The sequence below is a fragment of the Mytilus trossulus genome, chromosome 4 (genome assembly GCF_036588685.1).
Source record: "Mytilus trossulus isolate FHL-02 chromosome 4, PNRI_Mtr1.1.1.hap1, whole genome shotgun sequence".
Lineage (NCBI taxonomy): Eukaryota > Metazoa > Mollusca > Bivalvia > Mytilida > Mytilidae > Mytilus > Mytilus trossulus.
In genome coordinates, this window is record NC_086376.1 from 8,896,697 (window position 1) to 8,909,458 (window position 12,762).

Here is a 12,762-nt window from a genome sequence, read left to right on the forward strand (position 1 = left end):
GGACGTGTGTATACTCACGTCGCGCATCCTTTTTTTCAATACATTTATTCATTTATATTACACCAGTCACTGAAATGTCTATAATATGTTTGCTGTCACATTTAATTACTGTTCTGATTGTTCTGATGATACAAAATGACCGTAAAGTCGTTTCGGTTCATTAAAAATCGTGAACTGTATATGACAATTGACCTATTGATTACACTGCCACATCACTCGTGCAATTTATATGTTTATTATAGGTATTTGTCACATTACGTAGCAATGGTTTTGTGATTGTTTTTCCTATAAGCATATTTTTGTTTCCATCAAGCACATAGAGTGCGTTTATATTCAATACGATTGGATGGTATATACTCGTAATGCGGCTTTTACGGGTATATTCATGAGATTCGTGAAAAGCATGACAATATAAAGTTATTCGAGGTTTTCCTACATTTAACGTATACGTAGCAGCAGTTCGTTATTATGTTGATTCACCAATCCACCAGTTGTGTGTTGATTATTGTTGATGTAGGTAGAGAAATCTATTACATAATATTGATATGTATTTTCCTCTTTTGGAGATACATTTTGATTTTGTTACTGTCATGTAATGGTGTCATTTTAGTGTTATATTGAACATTGCCATAAAAGTGCGAGTTTTGGCTAGCAACAAAACCAGGTTTAACACATCATTTTTTCTTAACATGTCCTGTACAAAGTCAACAAAATTGCAGTACTTATCTTATAGTTCGTTTCTGTATGTGTTGCATTGTCGTCGTTTTTTGTTCCAATTCAAGTGTGTCTGCTTTTTCTTTTTTCTTTTTCGTTTTTCCTCAGTTTTAGTTTGTACCCGGGTATGTGGTGTTCTCATTCGATTTATGACTTTCAAATATATACTGTTATCTTTATCTATTATATGCGTGGATGGCTAATGTGCTTGCCTTAATTTATAGCGAAGGATTTCAATTGTATTTGATATTAAAACCTGCTATACCTGTAGAATCACTTATCCTATGTATGTCAAAATAATGGCTAATGTGCTTGCCTTAATTTATAGCGAAGGATTTCAATTGTATTTGATATTAAAACCTGCTATACCTGTAGAATCACTTATCCGATGTATGTCAAAATCATGTTTAACCCCGCCGCTATTTTGCGCCTGTCTCAAGTCAGAGGCATCTGGTCTTTGTAAGTCAAGTATGATTTTAAATGTTAGTTTTTTGTGTATAATTCGGAGTTTAGTATGACGTCCATTTTCACTGAGCAAGTATACATGTTTGTTAAGGGGCCAACTTAAGGACACCTCCGGCTGCGGGAGTTTCTCGTTACATTGAAAGTCCATTGTTGTCTACTCTATGGCTGGTTTGTTGTCTCTTTTCTTCATTTCCCATTTCCATTCTCAATCTTATTGTTGTTCTATTATTAAATAATTTATATTCATTTGAGTTGGCGAATAAGAATATAAATACAATAATAAGAAGTGTAATAATGAATGTTCATTTATAATTGAGAATTAAATTCATTCTGATATTAAATTGATTTGTTTGAAATGTTAGAAAACGAGGACTTAACTGTGCCCCCAAAATAATTTCCACATTCCCCTTCTTTTACATTGCCTGTGTATTTATAAACATGACACAATGTTATTTTATCGTTTTCTATTATATGTTACACACTACAGTACATTCATAATTAATTAGTCCACTTATTTTTTTTCTTCATGTAAAATAATTTTAACGATCTTCAACTTTTTTTTATAATTTATGTAGACAGCTAATCAAGGGTAAATCATTGAAACAAAATCTTGTTAAAAAGTTCAGAAGAACATAAAAATTATACAGTAGACTAAAGAATGTGCTAGGGAAGATTATAAACCTTGTGACATCTTCTAAAGTCCTTGACTATAGTTAAAGATTGTAGAATGTTGCCCTATTGACTTTTTTGTTATGTTTGTGTTTGGTTGATGTATAATGTCGTATACTCAACATTTCATTCTATTCGATCATATAAAAATTGTTCCTTAATTATTTGAAATTAAACCTTTAAAACTCTGACTATAAACGAGATCAATCGATGGATGATAACATACAGGTATTGACTACAAACGAGATCAATCAAATGGATAACATACCGATATTGACTACAAACTAGATCAATCAAATGGATGATACCATACCGGTATTGACTACAAACGATATCAATCAAATGGATGATAACATACAGGTATTGACTACAAACGAGATCAATCAAATGGATAACATACCGATATTGACTACAAACTAGATCAATCAAATGGATGATACCATACCGGTATTGACTACAAACGATATCAATCAAATGGATGATAACATACAGGTATTGACTACAAACGAGATCCATCAAATGGATGATGACATACAGGTATTGACTACAAACGATATCAATCAAATGGATGATAACTTACAGGTATTGACTACAAACGAGATCCATCAAATGGATGATAACTTACAGGTATTGACTACAAACGAGATCAATCAAATGGATGATAACTTACAGGTATTGACTACAAACGAGATCCATCAAATGGATGATAACATACCGGTATTGACTACAAACGAGATCAATCAAATGGATGATAACATACAGGTATTGACTACAAACGAGATCCATCAAATGGATTATAACATACAGGTATTGTCATTGTTTGTTGTTATAGAAGACTGCAGACATACTTTAGATGGCCTGCAACAAATGATTTCGACAACACAGGTAGATAAGTTATTCTAAATTTACAGCACAATAAGTTTTAGGGTTCTATGGTATTTTTCAAAACTATGAGTAAAGTACCTTGTGTTGTATACTGATTTATTGGATCTTTTTCCTGAGAAAAGTACCTGTGTGTGAAAGCCCTATACATGTATACTGCCTTCTTTATGATAAAACAAATATGCATAATATGGATTTTTACCATATAATCTTTTTTATATATTTTAGATATATTTAGATGCAAAACAAGGCTTTGCCCTATTCATAACTATATATTTTATACAGATAATAACGAAGATTACGTAATTATCTTTAAATTTTTTTTCAAGATCAAACTCATAACGTTTGTTAATATTTATTGTCCAATTAGAATTTTGTATCCAGAACACATGCTTACACTCTGCCGGTCTATTGAATGTATATGTCAATCAAATTTGCAATATTTGAGCAAACATTGATACAAACAAAACCAGGTAGCCAACCAAAAAGTATGTCTTACAAGCATTTGGAAATTTTGAAACGACATACTGTTAGACATAAGAGACTTGCTAATCCGGTTAGTGAAGCGGAGTTAAAAAAAAATTATTCAGATATAGTATAAATGATTTTAACTTTTTGGTTTTCTATATAACATTCAAGAGTTTCTGAGGTTCAATGTAGGTCATCATATAATAGCTGCGATATTTAAAATAAGGAAAATAGACAATAATTGATTCTATAGTATGTAAGTCAGCAAATTGTTTTTTGATTAATGCACGTCATTCTTAATGTCGAGAAAAATGTAAATATTCTGAGTTTTTGTTTATCTTAAATATTTTTATTCAGTTATTGCACAGTTTTCTTGAGAATAACTTATCGTATGTTTAGCCCTCACATTTTCCCTTATGTTTGTCCATTTCTTCAGAATAATTTTTTCCTGCATATTTATACATCATTTTCTGCAAGTTCATAAAATAATATAAATAAACCGTGATATCATTTTGATGAGGAATTTCACAATGACGATGTCGTTTTTTTTTCATTGTTATTTATTTACTTTGTCCTACATCTGTATATCCACTTAAACTGCAGGTCTTCAAAATGATTGATACATTTTGTAGACATCTAACAAATATTTCTACACAAACTTATGCTAACGGTCGTCTCCCACTGGCAGTAAGGTGAATGTTTCTGCATCGTAACTATCAACTGAATATCCTTTCACTTCCACAATTGGGTTAAAAAGACGGGGGATTTTCCCTGAAACTGAGCATTTTATCACAAGGATAAAGAAATGTCTTAACATTTACCTGTTTTATTTTTCAAAACACTTTTTAAATTGAGAGAAATTATATATCTTATGAGGGCTGTCCGTAAATATCGTGGACAAGCTACAGTCTGCTTAAAAATGGCATTTCAGGGAAATTATTTTTGTAATCCTGTACTTTATCCTAGTTCGGTTCTATTAATATTTGTCCAATTTTAAATGCAAAAAAATAACACTTACTTCTTATAAATAGCAGCAATAGGGACCTTGGAGCACGACGAAAATATCACATAACACGCAGGCTGGTGTTTTAATGTTTTTGTTATTTTTAGTTTAAAAATCCGCCAAAAGTAAATAACACTTCCATTGTGACGTCAATAATAGTCTTTACGTTACACCTGATAAATTTGAATGGTCAAAATTTCGAAATGGCGGCGAAATTTGATTTGAAGCATTGAATCCAGAATCGGCATCACTGAAGAAATGGACGTTTACGGAAGAGGTCGAGCAGCGGGTAGTTATCAAGTTTTGTGTAGACATTGGAAACCAACAGAAGCACAAAAGTTCTTAAAACACTCTGAGAAACATACCAAAGTTAGACGTTCATTGTTATTCAAGTGGCACAAAAGGTTTGGAGACGGAAGAGACAATTTGGAAGCAAATGTGAGCGGGAAGGTAGGCCATCTTTCAGAAAATCAGATGAAATTACCGATGAAGTATTGAAATTACTAACTGAAAACGGTTCTCGTGGTGGCATACGACTTTTGGACAAAATAATTACGACCGACGAAAGCTGGTTTCATTACTACGATCCGGAAACTAAACTACATAATATTAAAAATGAAAACAGAACAGTTTGAGGAAATATTTGATGGCTGGGTAAAAATATGTATAAAAGATGTGTTGCTTTTGATAGGAGACTAAGTAAAAATGTTGACGACGTCGAAGTGTCAGAATATTTGTTTTGATGGTCCGGGTGAGAGTTGCTTATGAGTTTTGAATTGATGAAAATAAGATTGTTCTAGCAGGTACTGAAATAAAATTTTGTACAATCAATAAGTAAATCATGATATTTGTTACATACTTGTTTTATTAATATCGGACGGGTAAATAATATTTTATTGAGATTGTCCTCAAACGTTACGGACAACCCTCGTATTTTGGATTGTTATCAAACTGTAACAAATAGGTTGGAAATTTGCTTAATTTGAATTATTTACACCGGTTATAGACGGACATAATAAGGGGCAAAATGCATCATACATTTAAGTGTCGATATTAAAAATGTTCATAGGCCAAGACAGTAGTTTTGAGACTTTTAAAATTAGATGTATATGGTAATCATTGTAAGAAGTTTACATCACACATAACATATGATGTTGGAGGGAATAAAACAGTTTTCAGTAACTGACTCGTGTTTGATGATTATAATATGCTAGTTTGATGGTTAATATATTGCAGTGAGTCTTCAAATATATGGTATTTAAGAGGCAGTCTATTTTTTAATATCTTGAATAATGTAGAATTCTCTTTTGGATTGTTTTACAGCTTTGCGGGGCTTTCCATTAAGTAATGATGTTGCTAAAAGAGGGGCGAAAGATATCAGAGGAACAGTCAAATCAAACTCATTAGATCTTACATAAACTGACAACTGCAAGTTATTGTTAAAAAAGTTGTTTACAACATCTCTCTTTTGTCGGATAGAATTTTCATATACAATCATAACATATCTCACGTTTTTGTTAGGCTCAACATCTCGGAACAATTAGTATAATAGATGAGTACATTTGAAAATACGATATTTAAAAGTGGGGGTTTAGTTACATCTTATAAATAGCAGTTGCACTTGCATTTAGACACACAGCTACCTCTCATTTAGTTATTTTAATTTTAGGCGCCTACTGAGATCCTGTAACCAAGTTGTCATAAAACAGTGAAATGGAAGTTGTACATATAATTATTGCAGTGGGAGGTAAGAAATCTATTTATCTTTTATTAAAAAAAATAAGAAGGACCAATGCAATTACGAGATATCATTGTTTATTAACATATTTAGGGTAGCAATCAAACTCAGTTTTGACAAGGAAAACATTAAAGTAAGATTTTTGATAGACATGACAAAAGCGGTAGCGTATGATGTTTAATCGGGTTAGGGATTACAAAATGATATAAAAAAACGACAACTGTCTTAAGGTAGCACAATACAAAGATTTTTTTACTTCCAATCACTTACCTTTGAAATGCTGTAACTTTCTTATAAATGCATAGAAAATAACAAAAGAGGTATATATAGACAGATAAAAGATTAATCTTTCAAATGAATGCAATATTTTTATTATGCAATCATTATGTAATCAATTATTATGTAATTAGTGGCCAAATCTTGGTAAGTTCACTCGAATGAATTTAGCTCTTTCATCTCTTTAACTATACAGAAAATTTTAACGAAATCTTAATTAACACATCATGGGCTTCAAAAGGGTGTCTCAGATTGTCTCTATGGTGTTCCATTCTCTCATAAATCTCTAATTAGTGTTAACATCCTAACCACATAAAAGAAGATAATGTTTAATTAGGTGTAAAATTTGTTCTATACATTCTATCTGAAATCTGAGACACACTTTTGTAGATAATGGCCATAGGAACAACATATAATAAAATCAACCCTCTAGGGATACCTATGCAGAAGCTAATTTCATTTGAAAGTGGAAATTTGGTGAAAAATATTTTAGACACAGTTAACATTATAATTGGTTACATAATTGTTGCATAATACTAACAGTGCATTAATTTGAAAGAGTAATCTGTTAGCTATCCAAAACTACCACTTTTATCAATTTTCAAGCATTATTAAGAAAGTTACAGCATTTTAAAACTTGGGAGTTGGAGTTATAAAATCTTTGTATTGTGCTACCTTAAGTACTATTATTGTCTGTTTGTCTTATGTTTTAGCTAAAGCATTGTCAGTTTTTTATCTAAGAGTTTGACTGTCACTCTGGAATCTGTAGTTCCTCTTTTAAAGGCTTCACTTCACGGTATCAAGTCAGGAATTTGATGGTTGTTATCCATTCGGTTGAAACCATTTGAATTCAAAAAGTGGAATATCTTTTTTGCTCAACTCTATTCAATCAAGAACCAGCACGACTATGTGACACAAATAATACGTTATTTTTACCTGTCTGTCTGACGCCTCCAGATAGAACTTATATGATATGTTTGGACTTGTATTGTCCATTCTCTTACTGTTTCCAGGTCACTGTATTGTTTTGAATTTGCAAAGCTTTTTTTAAAAATTTCCTGATGATGCTTTTCTACTAAACAAATCACGGTGACATTTTAAGTTTTAAAAGATTGTCATTAGGTTGTTTAAACTTTTCCAATAAACTGTATTCAATTGTTTTTATGTAAAATGTTCAAATCTACATTGAAAAAACCTAAGTCTACTTTCCGATCATGGTGAAAGTGTTTTTTATGTATATTGTAATTTATATTTTTTAAAGTGATATGTATCGGAAAAGGTGTCTCCGCAAAAGATCCAACTCTACTTTGGCCCCTCGACAATAGTACATATACAAAAGAGGTTTTGGGATCTTCGGAATCGGATCCTGTAGAAAATGTAGATTCTGGTCAATGTAGACTAACATTTGGAGAACAACCCCTAAAATATCCTAACCCAGTTGTCGAACTTGATGGACTGACTCCTGTTGACTTGGTAGTTGATACGACTAATATTGTTACCGACCAACATTATTCATTTTCAATAATGGTGAGACCAACCAATGATACTGGAGCATTGTTGCACTACAAAACGGACGATACAACAACACAATTACAAGAACTTGTTTTATATATCTCTGGAGGATATGTTCACATGGAAAGAATTCTTAAAAATAAATCTGAAAAATCACCTCCATCAGCAATGCAGATGCCAATACATTCTTGGAATTTTATAACCTTTGGAATGATCTTTAGTCATGGTGCAATGGTCATCAATTTCGGTGGAAAGGAAATAATACATAAAGACAATGATAGGGAAGTTGACTTTGTTATTCCTGGCATTTTGCGTGTTGGTGGTATGTTTGATGAACGAATACCTAATTTGAAAGGCAGAGTTGCATGCGTTGGATTTTACAATGATATGTATGATCCACTTCAAAGTGATTCAGAACAACATTGCATGGCTCCGACATGGACAAATAGTAAGTTTCAAAGTGTCTTAACAAACACTTATTAAAAATTATATTTAGACCCTAAATTTCTAAAGACTAATTAGCGAGTTGCGCTAGTAGTATTTCGTTCCAATAACGTCAATGGTTTATCAGAATTATTTCACAACTTCATATAAAAATAAGAAGGAAAAAAACTTGTTAATTAAGTACGTCTAATAATGTCTAAAATTTGGGAATGATAAGAAAAGGCAACAGTAGTAAACCGCTGTTCAAAGTCACAAATCGGATGAGAAAAAACACATCTGGATTACAAACTAATTAAAACAGAGGGAAACACATCAACTATATGAGAAAAACAACGAAAGAAAAACAAACGTCAATGCAAAACCAGGGCAAAGAACAATAAAATAACAACTGCCATTTTCCTGACTTTGTACAGGACATTTTAAGAAAAAATGGTGAGTTGAACCTGGTTTTGTGTCTTACCAAACCTGAATGGCAATGTTAAATAACACTAAAATGACAACATTACATGACATGAATACAGTACATACAATTAAATACGAAAACTTTCAGGAATACACAAATAAACAATACAATAGTACATTTCGATACGCTAACCATAGAATAAAAACGGCCACGTAAACAAAACGTAAGACAGAACACAACAGCATCACTAACTTCTATCACATGACTGGATCTACGCCGTAAAAGTGACGGTACAGGTTTATTTTAGAAAAATGATATATTCAAGATCAGGATTGAAATTATGTATAGAACAATTTTTTTATTCCTGTAAAATGATATGGAAAAGACAATTTCTAAAAACTAGTGTTACAAGTATTTATATGAATTGAAGGGGCATATCTACAAAGTAGGATTTTCAGTTTTGTTTCACATATTTATAAAAGCGGAACTTTCGCTGTAGGCAGTTAGTGTGGTTGCTCAACACATAGCTGGCTTTAAAGTCAGTTATTAAAACAATTTAGACTCCGTTTTCTTGCAACCTTCTTTTAAACTTAGCTGAAGGTGGTAACAAATATGTAAGTTTTTTGGGTTTTTTTTATTGTAAACATTGGTGACCTTCTGCTGTTGTTTTTTATTTGGTCGGGTTGTTGTCTCTTTGACACATTCCCCATTTCCATTCTCAATTTTATTGAAAAGAAAGACAATAAGAAACAGGGATGACCTCTTTCGTTGACAAATTTTGCAGACATGTTGAGTCATTCTTAAAACAACGATAATAAATGTAAGCTATGCCGTGATATACAGACCGTGATAGACAAACTAAGTTGCCTGTCTGTTTTTATATTGATGTGTTAAACATATATCAAATGAACATCGGAATTCTATTGATATTATACCGATGGTTAATTATCTTACGTGTTTAATCAATGAGGTAAGAGAGTAAACTCTTTCTATTGCAAATAACATTACTTGTACATCATATATATGTCATAATTTGATATACTAGTTTCTCTTATTCTTCGTCAATTATCCCTTTCTGCACCCATTTTATAAAACAAAAATAATCAACGTGTGGTTCGTTTCATCTCAGTACTTCATTAGTTGAAATCCGATTATGACGTCGAATTTTCTTGCTTTCATCTGAAATTCATATTGCCATGGGACGGCATGAAAAAAGGCGACCATGCGCCTGATGACGTCACATAGAAAGAACACATCTTTTTGCATAACCTATAGTTGTTAATGTCTGTGTCATTTTAGTCTTTTGTGGATAGTTTTCTCATTGGCAATCATACCACATCTTATTTTTTATACATCTTTTTGCAGATCATTCGAAAAGGAATAAGTTTGAGTGCATGATGTTAGAAAACCATTAGAGAAACAGATTCCACCGCCAAATCTCGTGTAATACGATATTTATCCACTCCCGACAGTTGAATTTCAAATATTTAAAACGCTCGGGCAAACCTCGCGTTTTAAATTTGAAAATTCAACTGTATCGAGTGGATAAATATCGTATTTCACTCGATGCAGTGGTAGAATCTATATTTAAGAATAAAAAAAGCACTTTTACTTCTTTTTTTATCAAACTTAGTATTTACAACAGAAAAAAACATGATTTAAACATAAATCTTTGATGAACCAACCTTTGTTTATAACATTTTTAGAAAAAAAAGTAATGTTGCCATTCAATTCATCACAGAATGAAACATTGTGGTAGTCTTTAAAAAGTTTGAATACAAAAATCTATTCCAATAAGATAATACTTAATTCTGCAGACACTTATCACGTTAAAGTATCAAGATTTCATACATTGATCATGATTGTAAAATTAAATGGACTAGAAAATTACATTTGTAGTAATCGATTGGTTAAGAATTTTTAAACTGACTTTTATAGTTTGTTCTTATTTCGTACACTAACACTACGGTTCTAGGTTATGGAGTGTAGGTGTTTAACCCCGATACATTCTGTAAGTACGTTAGGGACCTGTATTTCAGTGGCTGTCGTGTTCCTTTATTACACATACATGAATGTTTAACGTTCATACTTTTGGGCATTTAGTTTTCCTGATTTGCATAGGTATACATTTGTCATTTGGGGCTTTTTACAGCTAAATAAAATTAATAGGCTTTGCTCAATGTTGAAGAGTAAATGGTGGCCTGTAGTTGTTAATTTCTGTGTCATTTTGTCTCTTGTGATAGTTGTCTCATTGGCAATCATACCACACCTTCACTTTTATATCATTTCATCTTTCCTTTATCAGGCATTCGTTGAATATGTTTTATCTGGAATAAAACTTACAGAAACAATTTAACATTGCATTTTGTCTTATGACGGAATACCAAACTGACTAAAAACCCAACTCCCTGTACATTGAAGTACGTAATAATCTTTTTGTGATAAATACCAGTTGTACAGAAATAGATTTAATTCGTATTTTTGAACGATGTTCTAAGGTATACGTAACATCTAATGAATATCTGGAAACAAAAAACACAAACAGAAAACAAGAAAAATACAATTGTTTAACAGTTTTGCTTTGTTTCAATTTAGACATGCCAAATTGTTCAACATCAGCAATCCAAAGAACTGAAACACCGGCTGGTCATTTTAAGAAGGAAGTAAATATACAACTCAGCAATTTAAACATGATATCCACAAGTTCGGAATGTACTCGTCTTCGATGCGCTCTGTCATGTCTGAGAGACAAAAGATGCCTGTTTTTTAGATATGCGCCATCAGCGTCAGGATGTTCACTTTGTACTTTGTATGATATCAGTGTCAAGGGAACGGGTGCAGGAGACAATTTCTTGTATAAATGGATTTAGAAATTAGATATAGTACAGAACGGTTTTACACCAAAATAAATGCATATTATATATGTCACTTTTTATGTGAAATCACTTATCGTCTTATATGTATGGATATTTTTTCTATTTATATCTCAAAATGGTTTTAAAAAAAAAGGAAACTTAGGGACTTTCATAACTTTTCAATTTATGCTTATGACTCTCAACTGATCTATGTTTTATCCTTTGACAGTGTCCGAAAAACAAGAGTGGACTTTTTTCCACGATAATTCGAAAACCGATGAAATATTTAATTATTACGAAGATATGTGTTTTTTTTTGTCTGGCGTGATATTAAGGAATAACAGTATTATATACGAAGAGCTACCACTGTCAGTTCATAATTTGATAGTCGTTAATAATGAATAACCATGAAACACATAAATTACAGTTTAATCATTCAAAATGTAATAGTTTAACATGTTTTACAATTCCTAAGAATGAAAATTGGGTTCAGACACAAGTTTCTTCTCAAACTCTTATGTATTGCAATATGTAAATAAATTATTTTAGTTATCTTAAAAAAGATTTGGAACAAAAAAATATTATTAATAACTGTTCAAAGAAACATTTCAACATCTCATTAAAATGTGGTCTGAAGTATATCGAAAATAAATAAATTGTTGGTTATTATAGTCCAAATATACACTAACATTTGTACCTTAACAAGATTAATAAATCATATATAACTAGAATGGATACTGACCCATGTTTAAATGTGGAGCATTATGAGGCCTTGTACAATTTCCTGTATACAAATATATCAAAAGCTTGTTATGCACGTTTAATTTTACTTTTATTCTTGTCTTTCATTTTGCTTATGTGCTTTGGGTACTTGCCTTTTGATTTTCTTTGATACATGTGACGTCACTCTGTACTTACACATCCCGTTATTGTGCTATTGTAAAACATACCGTTATTGTGCTTTAATTGTAAAAAAAATTGTATTCCTGTCTTAAGGTAAGGGATTCAGCGAACTTTAAACCCAGGTTTAGTTAACCATTTTATGCATAAAAAAGGCCTAGACCAAGTTAGTAAAATGACAGATCTTCACTCGTTTGATGTGTTTGAGCTTGGGTGTTGCTATACATGTACGTCAGAAACGAAAAACGGAACGAAATATGGAACTTTACAGGCATCAGTTTATATCGTCATGTAAAAGTCATGTAAAGTCATGTAAAAGTCGCAATAGAGGACAGTGGAGTAGAAACAGGAAGCCATTTGTATTGTTTATATCCGTAGATGAATGAGTTATTATTGAACAGTAAAAGTAACAATACAGTCAAGTCGCATTTCT

General features: G+C 31.7%; 2 protein-coding genes across 2 annotated transcripts; both read left to right on the forward strand.

Annotated features, from left to right (window-relative positions):
- Positions 1-2,277: 2,277 nt before the first annotated feature.
- On the forward strand, positions 2,278-2,751 carry LOC134714441 (homeobox-like protein HDP1). The gene has a single exon (XM_063575682.1). It carries the CDS (start codon positions 2,278-2,280, stop codon positions 2,749-2,751), a length of 474 nt encoding a protein of 157 aa, XP_063431752.1.
- A 5,179-nt stretch (positions 2,752-7,930) lies between these two features.
- Positions 7,931-12,416, forward strand: LOC134713715 (uncharacterized). The gene is made up of 2 exons (XM_063575004.1): positions 7,931-8,175; positions 11,170-12,416. Exons 1-2 carry the CDS (start codon positions 7,938-7,940, stop codon positions 11,442-11,444), a joined length of 513 nt encoding a protein of 170 aa, XP_063431074.1. The 5' UTR covers positions 7,931-7,937; the 3' UTR covers positions 11,445-12,416.
- The last annotated feature ends 346 nt before the right edge of the window (positions 12,417-12,762 follow it).